Here is a 21,371-nt window from a genome sequence, read left to right as displayed (position 1 = left end):
AAACAAATATACCTTCTCACAATTTTGATCCAAGAAAAAAATCCTACTCATGTCCCCTATTACTAAAGACAAATTGATCTTAATAGAGGGCAAAAGCACAAAAGACAACTTGATAGCCAAAACTTCCACCTCACCAGTTGAACCACATCTTAGCAATCCGTAAGCCTTGTTCATACTTCACACCAGTGTAGAATCTTCAAGGACTGAGCGCAACATGAACAGCTTGACATTCCCAGTCAAAAGCAACTGCTGCATCGGGCTTGATGTCAAGTTTCTTCACCATCTCACCAACGAGCATGGACTATGATAATGGTTGCGCCAGACGACGATCACTACCGAATGCATGAGCATATCTGTTCTTCTGCGTGCAGTAATCCCCAGGCTGGGTAGTTGCAGAAGCCACCACAATAACCTTCCAACCTTTTGGGATAGGAGGTTCTGCCTTCACATGTGATGTTTCCTTTCTTGCGCTAGGCGAAATGATTAGGACAAGTGGCAGGGATATCTCACGTCACGTGGACCTCGATATTAAGACAAAAAATGTCTCAATTTCCAACGTGAAGAAGCAACAACTCGTATCTCGTCACCATGAGCCTTAACCCGAACGGCTCTCAGCCGCAGCATGAGACAGAAGAAATCTCATCTCGTGATCCTTCTGTCGTTGTTGGCTGTCGTAAATCGGAGCTCGCACTCACCCAAACTCGGACTATCATATCAGAGTTGAAACAAAAGCTCGAACCCTGCCCGACATTTGAGATTGCCACAAGCAGTGTCGTTGGCGATGCAGATAAGCAGACTCCCTTCATCCTCCTCTCTAAGCAGACCGGTGGATCAGACGTTGGCAAAAGCCTATGGACCAATGGTCTTGAAAAGGACTTGGCAGCTGGCAAGGTCCAATTTCTTATCCATTGTTTAAAGGACATGCCGACAATGCTGCCACCGAATTTTCTCCTTGGAGCTATTCCTGAGCGTGAGGACTGTTCCGATGCTGTCGTAATGAGATCCGACTCGGTTTTCAAATCTATCGATCAATTACCACCTGGCTCCGTAGTTGGATCGAGCTCTTCGAGGAGGAGAGCTCTAGTTCGACGAAACTGGCCTCATTTAGAGATACTAGAATGTCGCGGGAACTTGTAAGTATTGATTGATTTATTCTCCTTTTGCTGCTACTCGCTACATTCGCTCCATATCATAGACATGATCTAATAAGGATATATCAGAGATACCCGCCTTGCTAAGCTTGATGCACCTGATTCGCCATTTTCTTGTATTCTCTTGGCGACCGCTGGCCTACTACGCCTAGGACTCGGCCATCGAATCACGCAACGACTTGAGCCTACCGTATTCCCTTATGCGGTTGGGCAAGGCGCACTCGGTATCGAGCTCAACACAGACCATCAAGACATCCTGCAACTTGTCCAACATGTCGACCATAAACCGTCGAGATGGCGCGGTATGGCAGAGAGGGCGATGCTTCGCAGTCTTCAAGGAGGATGTTCGTCTTCAATTGGCGTTTGGTCTTCTTTTGAGCCTCTGGAAGGAAACGATCTGGCAGACACAGCCCATGATAGCGGCACCCTTCGTCTGCGAGCTACCGTTATCCATATAGAAGGAACGTCAGATATATCTTCTGAAGATGTTACCACTGTCCAGTCCGACGACGATGCAGAGCAACTCGGTATCTCAGTTGCGAACATGTTGCTTAGCAAGGGGGTGCGCGATCTATTGCCAGAACATGTATAATAAGTCAAATAGCGCCTGAATGTATTTAGAATAAGAGGTAAGGAAATAGTCTCTAGGTGGTCTGCGGTGTGATTAACAAGTACGGTCTCCACCTAATTTGAATGGGGACACCTGCTCAAATTATGCCCTGCTTCAAAGCTATTTTCTACGATGCACAGTGCATCACAGAAAAACCACGGTTTGGAAATACCAATAGACTTGGAATCTAGTATTAAAGGCCATGTATCCTTGTTAGGCGCGGGGGTGAGGACAACTAGTGAACTATGAAGGTCAACCCGAAGCATATAAATCCAAGTAACGCTGAAGCGCATTTGATCTCACGAAGACATGAGATGTTTTCCTTTCTGCAGTTCTTGAATAGCTCTCTGGTTCAACATTGCTGTGCATTCTATAGCCGTACGACCATTTGCGTCGGTAATACTCGGATCTACTCCTTCGCCGTCCAAGTACCGAACTAAGTCCACCTTGCCACGTTCAGATGCTCGATATAAAACAGTGCCACGGCCCATAAAATATTATAACATCCACAAGGGATAATGATCCTAGTACATAGTTGCATTGATGACTACACCTTTCCCGATAAGAAGCTTCAACACTTCGATATTCTCTGATTGCCGATCAATCGCATGGTGCACAGGCTGGCCTTTTCGGATATCACCACCATGAGCCAACGTAAGTTCAATGATAGAGATCGGAGCGCATTCGACGGCATGAGAAAGCGGAGTCAGGTCAATAGCACATTGTCAATTTAGATCTACTCCGTGATCAAGGAGCCAGGTCACCTTAGCATTGTCTTTGATCGCGTTACTAAAAGACATCAGATTACTACGCGAGTTGTTAGGTTTGAGATATTAATATTCTAGGTCTCACCCGAGTACCGGGGGTTTCACTTCACTCATCGATTGATTGATATCCCACCCGTGCTGAAGGAAAGCTTGAAGTGCATCCTTCGCTCTATCTTTTACAGCCTAGACAGATCTGGAAAGAATGCACTTATTAGGGCCATTATACTGTTTAAGCATATACGAGCTAATTAATAATATAATACAAGTATATTTCGGACAATGTATTAGCTTTATTACATGTTGCTTATATATCTTTGTCTCAGAATAGGGATTGTTATTAGGTATTGGAAAGTAAAGTCTTTTGTCATTTTTTTTTAATAATATTACTGGAGAAGATGTTGGTAAGGGACTGGATGGGACACCTGGTCTTTCTTTGAGCCTCTGAAAGAAAACGATCCGGCAAAAGTAGGCCTTGATAGTGGCACTCTTCGTCTACGAGCTACGGTTCTCATATGGAAGGAACATCGGAGGTTTCTTCTATGGACGTAAGCACAGTCCATTCTGATAAGGAAGTAGAGTAACTTGGCGTCTCAGTTGCGAATATGCTACTAAGTAAGATAGTGGGGTCTATTACTGGATGGAACATGTATAATCCAAACAACATTCGAATTTATCTAGAATAGGAAGCTGGCGTAACGAAAGCTTTAACGCTATATTACACAACGCATAGTAAATTATCAGGAAGAACTACAGTTTGAATTTCACAAGGAGACTTGATATATAGCATTATAAGCTATGTATGAATCCTTATCAAGGGGGCTTGCGGAGACAATTAGCAGAGCTATAAAGAGGCCCTTCAAATGTTTTTTAAGAATCTACATAAGAGTGGAAGTGCCAGCGTTCAGTCTATCACTACAGAACACCTATCATTCTACAAGTTTAATGGATTCTACAAGCTTACATACCTAAATCCAGAGATTGCCTACATGGTCTCACAGAATCGGCCCGATTTCGGCACAGAATACTACTTAAATTACATGATGTCCTTTTTACCAGTCTAATCCACTCACAGATTCGTGATTGGATCACACCACGCAATATCAAAGAAATCGGAGACTCACGCCGTCCCCTACCCTAAGAGCTCAATTAAAATTTTAGTCCTCGCCTAGATATAACCATTTCGTAAGGTTATAGATTTCCCCGTAGTGCCTGCTCGCGTTCAAACGCCTCAAACAGGCTCTTGAAGTTACCAGCGCCGAACCCGTCGAAGTTTTCGCGTTGGATGATCTCTAGGAAAACGGTGGGCCGGTCGCCGACATGTTTGGTAAATATCTGGAGCAGATACCCACCCTCGTCGAAGTCGATGAGGATGTTATACTGCTGCAGCGTGTCTATGTCCTCGGCTACCTTGGTTCCCATCCGCTGCAGCCGCTTCCGCACGTCCACGTAGTACGTGTCCGGCACCGAGAGGAAGTCCACGCCGCGCTTCTGCAGGCTGTCGACCGCTTCGATGATGTTGTTAGTGCGTAATGCGATGTGCTGGCAGCCTGCGCCGTTGTAGTAGTCGCAGAATCTGTATCATTAGCTGACATCCTGGGATAGCAGTATGGATGGCAAATGGGAGAAAGCACGTGAAATAAGGATGGGTAAGACATACTCCTCAATTTGGGACTTTTTCTTTCCAACCGTCGGCTCGTTCATCGGCATCTTGATCACCTCGTTTGGTGACGCGACCACAACCGAACGCATGGCTGAGAATTCAGTGCACATTTCCTTGTCGTCGACAGTCCAAAACCGGTGGAAGTTGAGCGCGTTCTCGTAGTACTCGACGATTCCATCCAGTCCGTCCCACGGCTGATTGCCAACGCAGTGGTCGATCTCGACTATATCGAGCTTCGGCAGGTGCTTCTGCAGATTGTGGGTATTCTCGACGGTCTTGAACCCGGGCAGGAATTGTCCGTCATATGCGGACCGGTTGATTAGCGTATGGATAGTATCGCCGAACGTGCGGATGGCAGCGATGAGCACTTCACCCTCGTCGCTCTTGAGTACCTCCGGCTCCCGGACGGACTCTGCCCCGTTCTCGACCGCGTTTGCCCACACGCTGCGCACCTCGTCCACTTGGAACGCGATGTCCTTGACGCCATCGCCGTGCTTGGTCAGGTGGGCGTGCAGGTCAGAGCAGAACTTGCGCTCATCTTCGCTGGCCCGTGTATCCCACGAGCAGTCAGGAGAGCTGAGCGGCGCTGTGAACACGAACCGGGCTGCCCCATTGCCGACAACGTATGCCGTCGTTGCAAACGAACCAGTCTCAGGTCCGCGATACGCCAGCACTGAGAACCCGTAGTGGTTGACGAAGTAGGACACTGTCTGCCGGGCATTACCAACGTACCAGCCGATGTAATCGAAACCGATGTAATTGGGGTTCATGGTGCGGATGACCGCACGGTTGGCAGGAACTACAGGATAGCCCATTGTGGATACTGTTTTCAAGGAGAAGAGAAGAAAGAAAAAATAGACGGTCAATTGGTTGAGGTGATCTTATGGAGATAATCCTTATCTAGGAACAGAGCCAGGCCGGTTGGTCCAGCTGGATTTATACGTCCTTGGATGAACTACGAACCCTTTCAGCTCTGATGCGACTGCGCTGACTAGCCACGATGATGACATCCAACGAACATACACCGACTCATCCGATCAAACAGCAGACATATCAAAAACAGCTTACGTACCACAAAACAGCTGAAGCTGGAATGCATGAAAATGGGGTTGCACAAGCGTTCCATGTCTATCCCTGTTGAGCGTCGTCAACTAGTTTGGCGCCAATGGAGTTGCATCTTTCTGCAGCGTGATGGGATGCCTCAAATCCCCACCGAGGTACCCCGAAGGCAAGCGTGCAGGTGTCGCCGCCCCGTGGCTGCATTAAATTCCATATGTATTATCCGTACAGTATATCCATGTCAGAAGTCGATTCCGAATGCATGATTACAGTAAGCCCCCGTTATAACGAAGGTGGATATAACGGATGGCTGGGTTTAACGAACTAAAACAATTGCTTCATTTGATCCACCATAGTAATAACAAACTTTTCTCCTTACTACGAATTTCCTTAATTTACCATTTCCCCCGTACAAAATGCGTTATATTGAGAGTTTGTCACGTCATTTGCAAGTAATTTTAATCAATTCAAATTCCTCGCCGATCAATCCTAACCTCTCAAAGGGTTGCTCTACGAAGGTTGCTAATTATTGTGTTTAATAGACATGGAGGTTAGGAGAAGTGAGAAAAGAGAAAACCAAGGGTGTAGAAGCAGAATGATATTAATGACCTTTTTTAATGACCTTTTTAGAGTATAAAAAGGTAATTAAACCAAAAGTACTACGCATTATATATTAGGTAACGAAATTTTCACCGTGCATCAATTGATTTGTTATAACGGGGGTTTACTGTACCCCTCAGGGTGAAATGTGGGGAAAGGGTGGGTCAAGGGAAACGGGGATCGGCCGCGGTCCGCGACCCGCACGAAACGAACCTTAGGAGGATGACGAATGACGCAGATGGCGCAATAGCCCTGTGCTGGGGCGCCACTCAAGCGGCCCGTCCTTGCAGTAGCGATCGAGCAAGGTGCTTCATCGAGGATACTAAAATAGCATACAACGGATCACATTGATGACCCCTTGCTTTGCACATCGTGCGTTGCTTTTCTGCCACGTTGAAGGCGTTTGTCATGTCTTTGGTTTCTGTGGTCCGATTTGACATGGCTGACCTTATAACCTCTTCATTTCAATTGTTGGGCACATCAATCCTTCATTCGCTGTATCATCCAAAATGGAATATCAAGACACCTCCAGTGGCAGCACCGCACCGCGCAAAGATGTACCTAAAGATGCGCACGACTGGTCTCGTAAGGAAGACTCTGCATCGAACTCCACGATTTATTTAACCGATAATAGATCTTTTCAGTGCCGAGAGCGCGTCGAGAAAGGTAATGCTGCTTTAGTCATCTTAGAGCGGAATTTAACGAAATCATAGGACTCCGTAATGCAAGCAATGCATGGGATTTTGGCCAAGCCAGGTTCGACCCTCCACCCGCAGTGAAAGGATGCTCTAACGTATGAGAAGGCATTCGGTCCCTCGGCCCTGGTGCGCCTTCCACAGAATACTTCCCCTTCTACGGCATCGACTTTGAGGTCGGCTCGACGGACGCCTTCGAGACCGTCGGCAAGAAGATCCCTGACACAACGACCTCCATCCACGTTGGTAAGCATGACAGCACGACCGGAGCCAGTATCTATGACCTGGCAATCGGGCTGCAGTACGGACTAGGCACAGGTTCCAAGCAGCTAGTCAAGTTCTTGACGGAACATGTCCAGGTACGGCTATGACTCTCCACTACCCGCCGCTAGACTAACGAAACCAGCTCATCCACAACCCCCCCTACCGCAATTGGCAAACTATCCTCAGTGCTGGTAACACCTCCGCCTTTGAGATTGTCCTGCGTATGCTCGGCCAGACCGGTGAGCACCTGCTCGTCGAGCAGCACACCTACGCGACCGTTTTCGAGACCGGGCTTCCACTCGGCTATCGGTTCACCCAGGTGCGCATGGACAAAGACGGCCTGTTACCTGACGACCTTGACCTCGTCCTTTCAACCTGGGATGAGTCCGCTCGCGGTGGCAGGAAACCCCGTCTGCTGTACACCATTCCGACAGGCCAGAACCCCACAGGTATTACGCAGCCCCTCCCCCGTCGACAGGCCATCTACCGGGTTGCCCAGAAGCACGACCTGTTCATAGTCGAAGACGACCCTTACTACTTCATCCAGATGCCGGTCTACCACCCCGATGGGGCCGGCACAGTCACCCCCGCTCCCATTACCTCGGTAGAGAAATACGCAGAGACCCTGGTCCCCAGCTACCTCCGCCTAGACACAGACGGCCGCGTCCTGCGAATGGATTCCTTTTCAAAGATCATCGCGCCGGGCGCGCGCATGGGCTGGGTGACAGCGTCGGAGCAGGTCATTGAGCGGATGGTCCGCGCACATGAGGTCTCTGTGCAGAATCCGAGTGGATTCTCGCAGATCGCCTTGTTCAAGCTGCTTCATGATAGCTGGGGACATCTGGGATTTTTCAAATGGCTAGCACATCTGCAGGGCGAGTATACAAAGCGGCGGGACGGGTTGTTCGAAGCTTGTGATGCTTTCTTGCCGCGCGAGATTGTTAGCTGGGTGCCGCCTACCAGTGGATTTTTCGTATGTCCATTCCCCACTTCCACCTTCTTTATTTGTTTCTTCTGGGCCATGGCTCTGCTTGGAGCGGGGTTTAGTTGTGAATGCTGTGCTAATGGATGATAGGCTTGGATCTCCGTCGACTGGACTCAGCATCCCCAGGCGAGTAGTAAATCCACGCTGCAGATCGAGAAGGAGGTCTACGATGCGGCCATAGAGTGTGGAGCACTGGTTGTGCCGGGGAGCTGGTTTTTGCCGGATGAGGGGAGGGGAGGTATGGAAGGAGTGTTTTTCCGCATGACCTATGCGGCTGCTTCGGCGGAAGATATGAGGGAGGCGATTCGACGTCTAGGGATGACGCTACGCGGAATTTTCAAGTTGGAGACGACGGGTGGAACTTTAGAGTCGCGATTGTAAAGAACTAATCAGTTTGTTGATTAGTACTAGATTATGGGTATAGATGTCATGACATGAGTTGTGAATGAGTTTAAGATTCTAAGCATACAGGTCCGTTCGAAATTAGTTTCACCACCTTGAAAAGATAGACTTTAAGAACTAATCGAAGAGCCCAAAGTGATGAAACTGTATCTATCTCAATGACAACAGTTCGAATAGGCAATCATGACAGAATCGTATGTCCCGGAAACTGATATTCTCCACCTAAGCCATACTTAGTCGTGGACTAACTGCGTCTTCTACACGAATTCGATTCAAATACCAAGTGTATGAATTACCCTAGGATCCATCACAATTTTCTCGAGCAGCTCATATAGTAAGAATTGTCTACCAACAGCATAGCAAAGCAAACTACTCCATCCGCTTGACCTCTTTCACGGTCCTCCCCTCAACCCCGGTGTCCACAATCCTCGTCACCGTCCCAGCCCGTTTATCCATCGTTTCGCACACTGGCCTCAACCTGAACCGTCCCATATCCAAAGGCACCTCAGGCCCCAGCCACGCCGTCATATGCAGATGGTCGCGCAGCTCGTCGTCCGTGTTGGGGTGCACGAGTGCGCTCAACGGTCCACGGTGCACGACCAGCCAGCTGACGAAGGCCCCAAACTGGTGGGGCGTGAAAAGTGCCACTTCGAACATTCCCGGGGCGTGGGGGCCTTGTGGAGTTGTGTGCAAGGGGTATATTCTCAGCTCCGGAACTATTTTCGTCCATCAGTATGCTGATGTTACAATAAGGGGATGGGATTGGAGCACGTACATTCCAATCGGATCCGCGTCCACAAGTCCTTTGCATAGCTTACTTGGGACTCATCATGCTGTCATCTTCTCAGTAAATGAATGGAGATTTGGCACACGGCGAGGGAATTACAGGATTGAAGTATACGTGCACGTCGAACCCAGGCAGCTGGGAGTCGAGACGGCCGCCATTCGAAACCGGCGCCACGAAGTTCTCGTAAGCATCGCTGAGGGTACTTTTCTCAGGACTGTCATAGCTCTTTCCGTCTTGTGTTTTGGATCTATGATTCTGTCAGCACTGCCGTCTGTATATAGTGTCGGGAATGTCCTATACTCGGACAGAGGCGCATGGTTCTCCCAGCCCTTCAGTGGCGAGGGGAACGTGTACTGCGCGGGGTCGAGGTTGTATGGTGAAATGCTGCCCATTTCTGCTTATTCTAAGCTTGTCTTTTTCGTCTTGCTTGGGGTGTATTGAACGGATGTCTTGGTGGGAACTGAGATGGGCCGAACGGGAGGAGGATAGTAAGCTACATAGTTAGTCAGATCATTCCGTCTTGCGTGTACCATTGGTCACACGCAGGTTCCATGCTCAGCTATGCGGCTAGGGATTACTCAATGTCTAGTGACACTACATATGCATGCAAGTCCGATGCATATGTATGCTACGCAACCCCATGTTGGCGAACGCCGAGATCAGAAATCGCACGGAAGCAAATTAGAAGTGCACCCCGCTCACTAATAAAATTCCCTGTATTCAATGCCAAGTAGTAAAGGATAATAGTATTTTCGTCTGACCGCTAGACCACTTGGCTACAAGGAGAAGGAAAGCCGGCCCTTATGTGACCTACGTCACGGAACGGCTCAGAACTCACACCGCATCCATATGACGAGTATAGATCAGATTACTAGTGAATTTCAAACGGAAAAAAAGAAAAGTTGCGTTCCAGTAAGGGCGAATCCGATTTCTTTTGCTTGCGTTAGTACGTGGCTACGGTCCGATGGCGTGCCGTCAAGAGTATACAGCCAGCGGGCGGAGTCGTGCAGTCGGTTCAGTCGCAGGGTCAATCAATGGGACTTTAGACACGATGCATTTCTTCGGGGAGCTGAGCCGTTGATGAGATATAATAAAGCAAAGCGATCTACACTCGCCCCTCCCCTCCTATTCTCTCCTATATCTTCTTTGTGTTATATGTCCTCTCTGTCCTCTGTACCTCCCAGTGGTCAGTCAAAAACAAAATGGCTGAGGAATACGACGTCGTAATAGTCGGTGCCGGTCCCGTGGGGCTCATGCTATCCCTCTGTCTGTCCCGCCTGGGTCCCTATAAGATCAAACACGTCGACAACCGCGCCGAGCCAACAACTATCGGCCGCGCGGACGGCATCCAGGCCCGAACTCTGGATGTCCTGAATACCATGGGCTTAAAGAGACCCATCTGGGCGTACAACCCGGGCCTCATCTACGAGGTTGCCTTCTGGGGTGCGACCGCAGATAGGAAGAGCATCCAGCGCACCAGTACCAGCAAGAGCTACCCAGACCACATCGACACCCGCTACCCATTCACCACTATCCTTCACCAGGGCCGCATTGAAGGCGTCTTCCTTGAGGATCTACGGTCACGTGGGGTCGAGGTACAGCGGCCGTGGACGATTCAGGCCGCGAGATACCGTGGGCCCGGGTCTGAGTACCCCGTTGACGTGGACCTAGTAAGCATCAATGGCTCGGCCAAGGAGACAGTCAGGGCTAAGTACCTGTTCGGCGCAGACGGAGCTCGTAGTGCCGTGCGTAACTTGCTGAACATTCCTATGATCTATAAGGATCCGACTGTGCATGTGTGGAGTGTGATTGACGGGGTGGTGAAGTCGGATTTTCCGGATATGCAGGTGCGCTTTCTCTTCATCCACTGTCTTCCTCTGAGCACCATCAAAACTAACGGCCGTAGATGAAATGCACCATCCGTTCGCCACGCGGCTCTTGCATGATCATCCCCCAAGGCAACAACCGCGTGCGTATATACGTCCAGAACTCGCCCGGAGAAGGCAAGGACCTATCCGCATCCGCCTCGCAGGCCAAAATCCAGCGCATGGCCAACGAGATTCTAAGCCCGTACCATGTCGAATGGGAGTACGTAGATTGGCACTCGACCTACCACATTGGCCAGGGGATCTCTCAGCGGTACTCGCTGGAAAACCGTATCTTCATCGGCGGCGACGCCTGCCACACCCACAGCGTAAGTCTCTCTCACGGTCAAGCCATGGATTAGGGCTGACAAGCACAGCCCAAAGCCGGTCAGGGAATGAACTATGGACTGCTAGACTCTCACAATCTAGCTTGGAAACTCCATCTCGTGGAATCTGGCCTAATGCGCCCAGAGCTGCTGCACACATACGAAGAGGAACGCCGCGCGGTCGCCTCGCGGCTGATCGAGTTTGACGCTACCTATGCCGGTCTCTTCAGCTCGCAAAATCTCTCACAGCAGACCAACGATGAGTTCGTCCGCATCTTCAAGCAGAATTCCCTGCTGACCAGCGGCTACGGCGTGGAATACCCGCCCAACATCCTCACCCAGATCGGCGAAACCGCCGATGACATCTCTCTTCCCTCGGTTTGCACCCTCCAGCCGGGCCGCAGCTTCCCCCCAATCAACGTGACGCGCGTGATTGACGCTTGCGAGATCCCTTTGGAGCGGGAGGTCCCCTTCAACGGCAGCTTCCATGTGTACGTGTTCGCCGGCGAGCAGCACCAGAACCAACAAAGCGCACTGGCAGACCTAGCGGCACAACTTTCGGGCCAAGAATCGGTGTTCTCGCGGGTTCTTCACGGTCCCATGGAACCAGATTTATCGTACGAGAGCCGGCATAACCCACACTCGCCGTTGTGTACCTTTTCCATCGTGTTCAATGCGGTGCGCGCGTCCGTCGAGATCGGCGCTTTGCCACAGTTCTTCCTGCCCTACCGGTATCACATCTACTCAGATGATGCGCGCAGCCGAAAGTCCCACGCTGGGGGCCAGGGGGCAGCGCATGCGAAGTTGGGTTTCGATCCGCGGGAAGGGGGAGTGGTCGTTGTGCGTCCCGATGGGTATGTTGGGTGCATCGTGAGGTTGGTGGAGGGGAGAGCGACAGCTGAGATGCTAGATCAGTACTTCTCTGGCATTGTACCTGGTAATCAGACTAATCAGCCCGTCCAGAGCATGCTATAGAGAGCGAAGGGTGTAAAAATGCCGAGAAGCTGGTATGGTTACTTAGCTGACGCCGAAATGTGTCGAGAAAATAGTTTGCGATATATCCATGTGAAGATGTAAATAGTATAGTTCACTACTGTTTACATTCATCTATTATCTGTATTATTTACCTGATTGACAAGACCGTCCTGGCAAAGGACCCAGTTACCTCTTACACTCGGTGAACGTAGTACTCCAAGCCCTCTAAGCCTATCATTTTTGGCCCATCATTCTCATTCAAGCGACATTGCGAAAAAAAACCCAATTTTGCCATTAAATTTTACAGTAAGGCCACTCTATCAAACCCTTCGACTTTGCGACAAAAGCAACTCCCCAGCACATCTCTACTACTCACGCTTCTTCCCGATGTTACCCACCTTCCGCAGTCCGATGGCCCCAACCACCAGGCAGATAATATTCGCCGCGAACAAAAACCAGAACGACACCCGGTACCCGACCATGAACCCATCCGGCTCGTATCTCTCTCCGGGGGCGGCCTTATTATCGCTGACGACATTGGCAATCAACTCGACAAAGGTCAGTCCGAAACTCTTTCCAATTTGCGAGAACGTATTAAAAACACCCCCCGCCAGGCCCTGCGTCTCCGGCGGGAACATGTCGGCAATGAGGATGTTGGACACGGTGAAGAGAGAGTCGGCAGCGATGGAGTTAAGGCAGATGGCGATGAAGGCGCAGCGCCAGTAGATCCAGGACGGATTGACGAGGGCCATCATAAGCGGGGAGATACAGGAGATCATAATCGTGATATTTATAATGGCGTCGGCGCGGATACGGTGTAGTACCAAGCCCGTAACAAGGGCGCTGAGAAGACCTGTGATAGGGGTGGGAATGAAGCGGAGAGCGGCGTCCAGGACAGAGAGTTCTTGCACGTTCTGGAAGAAAAAATTGATTATCTGTTCGAAGCCGTTGAAGGCGCCCCAGATTATAAAGACGTTAATACAGATTGAGGTGAAGGACTTGTTTCTCCAGAGTGAGTTGCGGATGAGTGTCGGTTTACCGCGTCGTTCCTGATATTCTTGCCAGATGACAAAACACACGAGTAGAACACCGGAGACAGCAAAATAGGCTATTGTCGAGGCTTTACGGGCGTTATTTACGTCGGAGGTTATGATGCTTAGGAAACGGTTAGTTAGGGTTGTCTGAAGTAGGTCGAGGGGGACGCACGCTAATGCTAAAGAAAGAAGGGCCAAGCCGGCGCTGATAACAATAGCACCGAGCCAGTCAATGGCGGAGAGGAGGACCCAGTTGATGCCGATTTGTTTATTTTGCGGCAGCTGCCACCATGACAGAAGAAAGGCGACTGTGTTGGCGATGGCGGCGCTATGAAAGCCCCAGCGCCAGCCGATCGTGTCGGCGCAGACACCACCCATCAGCATGCCTAGTCCAAATCCGATAGGCTGGCCACCTCCAATGAAGGAGAAAGCGAGGTTGCGTAGCTTTCCTGGGGAGAAATTCTCGGAGACAATGCTCACGGCCGACGGGAGACACATGGCGGTTGCCAGGCCGGAGAAGACACGGAACACGACGAGCTGCGTGCCATTCTCAGCGAGGCCACAGGCCATGCAGAAGATACTCTGGAAGAAGCAGCCTAGCAGGAAAATGAGCCTACTACCTAGCGCGTCGGAGACGGCACCAAAAATGAGCAGGGTGCAACCAGTGGCTAATGCATACATGGACACGGGCCTACACTGATTAGCTATCAACTCGATCACGGAGCGTGTTGTAAAGGATCAAAATACCATAGTTCCATACCCTGACTCAGCTGCAGGTCTTCAGATATCTGGGGCACGGAGACAGTAACCAGGCCGCCTAAGTAGCAGCTTACGAAGGTAATGCATGAAAGGCAGAAAATCACAAATGGTGCATGCTTTGGTTTGCGTTCCTCCGTGGAGCCATCCCCACTGCCACTCCGCAGGCTGCTTTCCTCTGCGGCGGTCTGATTCTCGTGGTGATCCGAGACTCGACCAATAAAATTCTTTCGTGGAGGGGCGACTGCAGACGCCAAGAGCTTGATGCTTTCCAACATTTTTGAAAGGACAAAGTTCGAGGCAGAGTCGAGCACGAGAAAAAGCAGTTAAGGAGATGGGGGAAAGAAACCTTGGAATTAATATGGAATGAGTCAGTGGGGAATGACTCCCAACTTCACGTAGGGATAACTTGTGGGCCTACCATTGCCCAGGTCAAAGGAATCGATGATTCATGATGGATCATGTCCCCCACAACGGGAGTCGATCCCCCTTAGTCGACCTGACCCGCGTTCTTATGAGAAATCAATAAATATAGATGTATATCTGGGCAATGGATTTGAATTTGAATTTGAATTACTTATATTTTAAACATTCTCGAGATTTGATTGATTTGATTGGTTTAGGAGTTCGTCTCAGAGCGCCAATCATCAATTTATGTACAGATATCCAACTAGTTATGTACTATACCTACATAACGACATGTATGTAATATGTAATATGTAATAGTTATGTAATTTGTAATTTAGTAAGGTCCATTCAGCTGTTTTTATCAACGTTCTTTCGTTTTTCGTTTTTTTCTTTTTTCTTTGTTAAGAATTTACAACGCTCTATCATCTCCCTATTAAGCTGGCTTTCTTCTCTCTTTCTATTTCTTGCCTATTAATCGTACGAGAATACTATATGTTTTAGCAGAGGCAATAGCATGAGTAAAATGTATCTCATTATATAGGGGGTTTATTGCGTGATATCTACTCCGTACCTAGTGAAGTTATCCTTTGTGTAAATGTATAAAGATAAAAATGATAGATCGAATATATGTGTACAACATACAACATACCCCGGTGATCAACATTAAAAAGCAATTATAGGGTAGTAGGCTGTGTTCAGCTTACTCCTAAGATATTATTCTTTCAAGGTTACCTCCAGGCTTACATACCTCGGTAGTACCCTCCCTTTGCTGCTACCCCAATCCACTCTCCAATGCCTCCAATGTCTCCACGCTTGGTTTCCACGAAGGAAGTCGCTCGCCACGATTCCCCCAATGACTGTTGGCTGGTCATCGATAACCAAGTCTGGGATGTCTCCATCTTTGCCCCAGACCACCCAGGTGGAGCTGAGAGTATGTCCTATCTCCATGTATACATAACTACTTCATATATTAAACCCCATTTCATCCGCTAAAACAAATACTCTATGCGAAGTTATCCTCCGTCATGCCGGTCGTGATGCTACTGCCGCCTACAATGAAGTTCACACACCAGCCACAATCAAGACCCTCCCTCCAACCCAGCTGATGGGCCAGCTAGACCCGTCCTCGGTGGACGGAACGTGGAGAAACAGGTCCACCCCACAGACCCCGTCCCAAACTACTGCCAAACCCCAGCTGAACGCCATACTCAGCTCCCACGATTTCGAGGATGCAGCCCGGGACTCGCTATCGAAGAAAGCCTGGGCTTTTTACTCCAGCGCAGCCACCGATCTGATCTCCCACAATAGCGACCAATCTTTCTACAGGCGTATCTGGATGCGACCACGACTCCTACGAAATGTTCTCACAATCAATCCGCAGGCCATCGTCCTGGGAACCCCGTTGGCTCTACCCGTAGTCGCTGCGCCCGTCGCGCTCGCCCGGTTGGCAAACCCCGCCGGCGAGAAGGGGATTGCAGGCGCTTGTGCAAAGAAAAGTATTGGATACTGCGTATGATTCCTGTATTTTCACACATCTCGGTCTTCTAGTTGCTGATGTGAATTAGATTCCCATCACCGCGTCCTTTCCCGGCGAAGAAATCGTCGCTTCCGTTCCCTCCCAGCACCCCTTCTTCTTCCAACTGTATGTCAATAAGGATCGCGCTTCATCAGAGGCCATCCTTCAACGTGTCTGGGATCTTGGTGTTCGCACCCTCTTCGTGACGATCGATACTCCGGTGCCGGGCAAGCGGGAGGCGGACGAGCGCGTGCGCGCCGAGCAGTCCATCTCCATGCCCATGACCGGCACCAAGGCCAGCCACGATGCCAAGGGAGGCGGAATCACCCGCACCACGGGGTCATTCCTCGACGAGACGCTGTCCTGGGAGGATCTCGCTTGGCTGAGGATGCATTGGCAAGGGAAACTGGTGCTCAAGGGCGTCCAGTCGGTTGAAGACGCGCTAATGGCGGTGGAGGCGAAGATCGACGGGATTGTATTAAGGTGAGCATCACTTACTCAACGGCAGGTCTATCGAAATCGTAAGACATCAAACTAACTGACCCTAGCAACCATGGCGGGCGGAACCTAGACACTGCTCCTCCTGCCCTCTTAACCCTCCTTGAGCTGGGCCGACATTGTCCTCATGTCCTGCGCGAAACCGAGGTTCTGGTGGATGGGGGTATCCGCCGGGGAACAGACATCCTGAAAGCGATTTGTCTGGGAGCACGGGCGGTGCTGATCGGTAGGCCGGTGATGTACGCGCTCAACTACGGTCAAGAGGGCGTGGAACACTTGATTGACAGTACGTCTTCCTTTCCTTTTATCCAACGGCTGTTGGAGAATGGACAAAGCTAATTTTGTGGTGATAGTCTTGGCGTCAGAACTGCAAGTGGCGATGAAGCTGGTCGGCATCACGGATCTGTCGCAAGCGCATAGAGGGTTGCTCAACACACAGGACCTGGACCACCTGGTGGTGCGAGAGCTGAGTGGGCTTGGAAGCGCGCTGCGCGCAAAGATTTAACGGATGATGAGCATCGTCAATTTTCAATATCATGATAATGCGGTTTTTCAATCTTCTTCACATTCACATATACCTACATGTAGGTAGTGTTCAAAAGCCTTATGACCATAGAATCACCATGAAATCAAACAATAACGTTACTGCGATACGAGGTTGTAAAATATTGGCATTTACTATGTCTATTAGGGGCCGTCTCGCTTGCGTATCCATGATCTGTACGGTTGTAGGATGCTTTGAGCCATATAGCTGTTTGGCAGGCTCCAGGGCTTGAAATTGTACCACTCTTGCCTCGTTGTTCCGTATCTGCCAAACATAGTTCTTGGACAATAAGAACGCAATGGCGATACTATACTCGGACTCCGGGGCCTAGCTATGGGAATAAATAGACTTTCACTTGAGACTGAAGCTCTTCTACCCTGATGCCAGTTCCCGCAATAAAGGTATACCAGACTGAATTTCGCATGTTCAGTCGCCTGCAAGCATCCTAAAGTCCGATTGAGGCGCTAGAAATCTCAAGGGCCAAAGCCAATGAGGAGCGCTCGGGTTTTCTTCAAAACGGTTCTTCGATATCTGCCTGTAACCTAAGCACATTTCCACATGTGGGTAAATTTCCCTCTTCGACTTCTCATCATGAACTACAGATTCCCGCGGAGCTTGGAAACATATTTGATTGCGCTAATATCGTGGCCGCTGCTTGACGCCAACCGGCTCTGCCCTGCTGGTCCGTTGGCTACGTCCAAGATTTGAACTGCTGTTTTCCCGAGATCTTACCCGTGGATTTGTCAAAGTCGGATATATATTACTATAACCCCTATAGTGAAAACGAAATGATTCAATCGGTGCCAACGTTTAGACGCTCGGGGGCTTAAACCTCAGATCCATTCATCATTTCCCAGACAAAGTAATAAGGCTTGATAGGCTATAGAGTACCTATGTTACTCCTGCCGCTTCCAAGGTCTGTGATTCACGCAAGCAGTTTCCGTCCCGTCTAGGCAGTAAGTGATTTAGGTTATAAGTGTAGTTCGTAGAGCCCTTGAGGGATTTGCACGGAAAGAAGCTTCGTATGTAATTATACGGATCATTCAAACTTTCCCTGAGCTGAAACACCTAGTGTCCCACCGGGCGAGGAGAAGCAAGCTTTGGCACTCGTGGTTATGAGTGCAGAGGGATGGAAGGTTTTGCTGGACTGAGAGGGTGATATGTAGATTAGACATCAGCGAGGTGTAGAAGTTGAGATTCATGTTACAATTATAGTAGCTGGCTATTTTGGGAATAATTAACACCAATAGTGAGCATAATCTAGTCTAATGGCCACCCGTTGATCTCTTCACGGCTTTCCCGGATTGAACTGCGACAGATCTTCCTCCAAAAGCCCCATCATGTACTGATTCCCCCAGAACCAATTCCCCAACTGCGCAGCAGTCCCCAAATCCTGTCCCTGCATTTGAGATGAATCAACCGGCGCCGAGAAGCCACCCACGTTCTGCTGCGACAATTCCGCCGAATTAACATCCGTAGCAGGATGATCTGTCTGGGAATAACCCTGCGAGTTTTCCATCTGGGAATTATCGGTGTTCAGAGGATTCATAAAGATTGGAGGCGCCAATCCAAGCGCACTGAGATAAACATCAAATTCCTGACCGACCTCAATGAGACTTCCTTGGTCTGCGGCTGCTTGGGTCCGGGTATTGGCTTCAAAGTAAAGGCGGGCGACGGTGCCGAGTACTGAGCAAAGGTTGTGTAATCGGTCGATGGATTTAGAGGAGGTGGTTAGCGGTTGGAGGGAGGCGATGAACTCTTCGAGTAGGGCGAGATCTTCGGCGTTGGAAGTTGTTATTATGTTGCAGAAAATTACGATAAAGGGGACGAAGGGGGATTGGAGGACACCCCTACAGTTCTTTTGTCAGAATATCTTGGTCTGAGGTGGTATGGTCATTGCATCAACGATGGCATGCTTACCAGTGCATGTAGGATATTTTCATGACCTCGTCTGTCTCGTTGAGCGCTGCAACGCACTGGCGGTGGATTTCCAGGGCTTCCCGGGCTGCCTCAATGCATTCGGGTATAAAGGGGGCGCCTTGGCCTGAGCCTGTTGGTGCTGGAATTGCTCGGTAGATCAAGGTCATGATGGCCAGCCGACTGATCTTGTCAGTTGCGAGGTACAGGAGGTCCATATCGGTTACTTTGAGATCCGACGACATGAATTTCTGTATGTTTCACATTAGCAACCCCTTCACTTAATCCTGTCCCAAACAACGGTGGGGACGATACCTCAAACGGCTCCATAACCTTCGACCGCATCTCAGCGGCTAATCTGTGCGCATGTGTGACTCGTTCACTTTCTGGTTTCTGCAAGGCCACTGGACTATACAAATATTGATAAACTTCACTCTGGATAATTGCCGATCTAGTCCACCAAGTGCAGACGGGTCCCCATGGCTGAGGGATCTCTGCTGGGTTTTCCTCTAGCATCGGTAGACTGATATCGTAGTTCTGGATGGATGAAGCACGACCTAGTCGCAGGGACATCATATTCAAAATTGTGTAGACAGTCCAAAATAGAATCATCTTTTGGCGTTGGACTGGTACAGGGTCGTTCTCCATTGAAGTAAAGCGATGATATCCCAGTGTCTGGCAGAGATTCATGGCCGTTGATGCTAGCGTCCAGGCAACGGATGGTTTGGAAATCTCGACTGCATGCATAGCCTGTGTTTGTAAGTAAGGAAATAAGGATTCCGGATGGGGTATATCTGAACAAAAGATAAAAAGAAAATGGGGGACTAACTCCTAGAGATAACGCCATGATCGATTCATAGTTTGCTGGCATCAGGATATTCAAATTGGCAAGTGCTGTCTCCAGGTTGTTCCGACACATCTCAATGTAGTGCCGGTGCTCTTCTCGCATAGTGACATCTTTATCCATGCCTCCATATTCGTGGAAAAGGCTGTACATAGAAAAGTTAGTTATAATAAATGCCGCGTCGGAGTAATCGTTTATGCAGAAGTAAACTTCACGGCATTTTTCGGTGAAATATTCCACACTGAGGAAGGGTACATAGCCACCAAAGAAGGCCGGTGGTTTTTCTAGGTAAATTAGCACAAACTGGAAACGTCTGTTTGGAATAAACCGTACCTTGAATACTTCTCAACATGTCCAGAGCCACTGGCAGAGGCGGCATCTCCAGATCACGAATGTCACGTCTCACGCCCAACCTCGCATTCTTGGTGAGAGGCTGACTCCCCTGCAAATCCGCTTCTCGCCGCTGGTTCTGGATTCCGACAAGCTGCTTTAGCGACGAGAGAGCCGCGGTGATCTTCGGACTCGACAAAACCTGCGGCGAGCTTTGAGACACAGCAGATTCAAGGAACGCGCTCGCGTAGGCCCCATGGGCAGTAAGAGATGAGCTGCCCTCGAAGCCAGCGCTGGAATCGTGCTCCTCGATAGTACGATTTACTAGATACAAAGGGCCCTTGAGCTTTGCAGAGTTCGGTGTAGTATATGGCGGCTGCGAAGGGGTTGACTTCTGAGGCGAAGGGGCGAAATGAGACTCGCTCCGGTTTGGTGCTGTGAAGCCTTGTGGTTGAGACGTATTTTTGGCTAGCTGTTGAAGAGTACTTTCAATGCTTGCCAGGCGTGCCTCGATCATATCGATCTTTTTCTCACTGTGCTCAAGTCAATGGTGTCCTATGATAGGGGAAGATGCTCATACTATTGATTTGAGATTAAAACCCGCCGCCGGGGCTCTGATGGCTTCTGGCCTTCGCCAGTAGATCGGCATGCGATGCTGGAGCTTCGGCAGTTTGAACATGGGGTGCGCTTATCGCATCGAATCTGTGACAACGTAAGAATCGAGTCATGACATCGTTGCTACTTGGAGCTACACCTGCATACCTTTCGGAGCCGGCATTGATCACACTGTATGCATTCATAATTAATATTTGATTAGTCAAAGCTGTATTTCGGAAGGATTCTTCCAAGGTTGCCTTTTCTAAGCTTGCAACTTTTTTGGTTGTGGAGCAACACCTACTGCACGTCGGACCAGCGCGCTTGGCACCTCACGTCCCTCATGTTCAGATCCCTCGTGCTCCATCGATTTCAAAATACCGCGTACCTAGTGTAACATAGGAATTGCTAAAATTAGGTACGAATGAAGTTTCCAAATTGTGAGCTCGGGATGGTTGTTGCCTGGGCTCGTGCCGTCACGATCACGTGGTATGCATTTTCTGTAAAATACGACGCCAGAGAAATATATATATTGGTGGGGAATTATGCTAGAGGGCTAATATCGATCAGCACCAGATATGGGCAATCATAATATGTGATATCTTCATTTAACGTGACCAGTCGTGAATGAGAGTGATCCAGCAAACACCGTGCCTGTTTTATTACTCTAATGGGCACAGCGCGTCCAGCACACATGAACCAAAAGTGTATAATCAATCTAACTTGCAAGGCGCCGTGAAATATAAACACGAAAACAACCTCAGTTTCCAATGCAGAGGGGAAG

At 49.5% G+C, this 21,371-nt stretch overlaps 8 protein-coding genes across 8 annotated transcripts; 4 read left to right on the top strand and 4 right to left on the bottom strand.

Annotated features, from left to right (window-relative positions):
- Positions 1-588: 588 nt before the first annotated feature.
- On the top strand, positions 589-1,743 carry N7537_005529 (uncharacterized protein; the record flags this gene model as incomplete). Its single annotated transcript, XM_056896586.1, has 2 exons — positions 589-1,133; positions 1,221-1,743. 2 exons carry the CDS (start codon positions 589-591, stop codon positions 1,741-1,743), a joined length of 1,068 nt encoding a protein of 355 aa, XP_056752371.1.
- A 1,973-nt stretch (positions 1,744-3,716) lies between these two features.
- Positions 3,717-5,003, bottom strand: N7537_005528 (4-hydroxyphenylpyruvate dioxygenase family protein; the record flags this gene model as incomplete). Its single annotated transcript, XM_056896585.1, has 2 exons — positions 3,717-4,101; positions 4,186-5,003. 2 exons carry the CDS (start codon positions 5,001-5,003, stop codon positions 3,717-3,719), a joined length of 1,203 nt encoding a protein of 400 aa, XP_056752370.1.
- Positions 5,004-6,356: 1,353 nt separating this feature from the next.
- Positions 6,357-8,172, top strand: N7537_005527 (Aminotransferase swnA; the record flags this gene model as incomplete). Its single annotated transcript, XM_056896584.1, has 6 exons — positions 6,357-6,432; positions 6,482-6,513; positions 6,561-6,603; positions 6,651-6,901; positions 6,949-7,779; positions 7,882-8,172. 6 exons carry the CDS (start codon positions 6,357-6,359, stop codon positions 8,170-8,172), a joined length of 1,524 nt encoding a protein of 507 aa, XP_056752369.1.
- Positions 8,173-8,562: 390 nt separating this feature from the next.
- N7537_005526 (DOPA 4,5-dioxygenase family protein) lies at positions 8,563-9,372 on the bottom strand (the record flags this gene model as incomplete). The annotated part of the gene is made up of 4 exons (XM_056896583.1): positions 8,563-8,909; positions 8,969-9,026; positions 9,080-9,227; positions 9,281-9,372. The coding sequence occupies 4 exons, from the start codon at positions 9,370-9,372 to the stop codon at positions 8,563-8,565; spliced, it is 645 nt and encodes a 214-aa protein (XP_056752368.1).
- Positions 9,373-10,182: 810 nt separating this feature from the next.
- Positions 10,183-12,146, top strand: N7537_005525 (uncharacterized protein; the record flags this gene model as incomplete). Its single annotated transcript, XM_056896582.1, has 3 exons — positions 10,183-10,827; positions 10,887-11,174; positions 11,223-12,146. 3 exons carry the CDS (start codon positions 10,183-10,185, stop codon positions 12,144-12,146), a joined length of 1,857 nt encoding a protein of 618 aa, XP_056752367.1.
- A 368-nt stretch (positions 12,147-12,514) lies between these two features.
- On the bottom strand, positions 12,515-14,214 carry N7537_005524 (uncharacterized protein; the record flags this gene model as incomplete). Its single annotated transcript, XM_056896581.1, has 3 exons — positions 12,515-13,301; positions 13,353-13,871; positions 13,928-14,214. The coding sequence occupies 3 exons, from the start codon at positions 14,212-14,214 to the stop codon at positions 12,515-12,517; spliced, it is 1,593 nt and encodes a 530-aa protein (XP_056752366.1).
- Positions 14,215-15,145: 931 nt separating this feature from the next.
- On the top strand, positions 15,146-16,863 carry N7537_005523 (uncharacterized protein; the record flags this gene model as incomplete). Its single annotated transcript, XM_056896580.1, has 5 exons — positions 15,146-15,275; positions 15,358-15,854; positions 15,910-16,343; positions 16,409-16,644; positions 16,712-16,863. 5 exons carry the CDS (start codon positions 15,146-15,148, stop codon positions 16,861-16,863), a joined length of 1,449 nt encoding a protein of 482 aa, XP_056752365.1.
- Positions 16,864-18,190: 1,327 nt separating this feature from the next.
- Positions 18,191-20,975, bottom strand: N7537_005522 (uncharacterized protein; the record flags this gene model as incomplete). Its single annotated transcript, XM_056896579.1, has 8 exons — positions 18,191-18,752; positions 18,823-19,070; positions 19,135-19,569; positions 19,649-19,947; positions 19,997-20,526; positions 20,574-20,695; positions 20,756-20,779; positions 20,892-20,975. Coding segments are annotated over 8 exons (2,304 nt in total), but the record flags the coding sequence as incomplete, so codon positions are not given.
- Positions 20,976-21,371: the final 396 nt, after the last annotated feature.

The sequence above is a fragment of the Penicillium hordei genome (assembly GCF_028827395.1).
Source record: "Penicillium hordei strain IBT 12815 chromosome Unknown utg000003l_segment0_segment0, whole genome shotgun sequence".
In the NCBI taxonomy this organism is placed as follows: domain Eukaryota; kingdom Fungi; phylum Ascomycota; class Eurotiomycetes; order Eurotiales; family Aspergillaceae; genus Penicillium; species Penicillium hordei.
The sequence above is the reverse complement of the archived record's forward strand: the minus strand, read 5'-3'. Positions and strand labels throughout refer to the sequence as shown.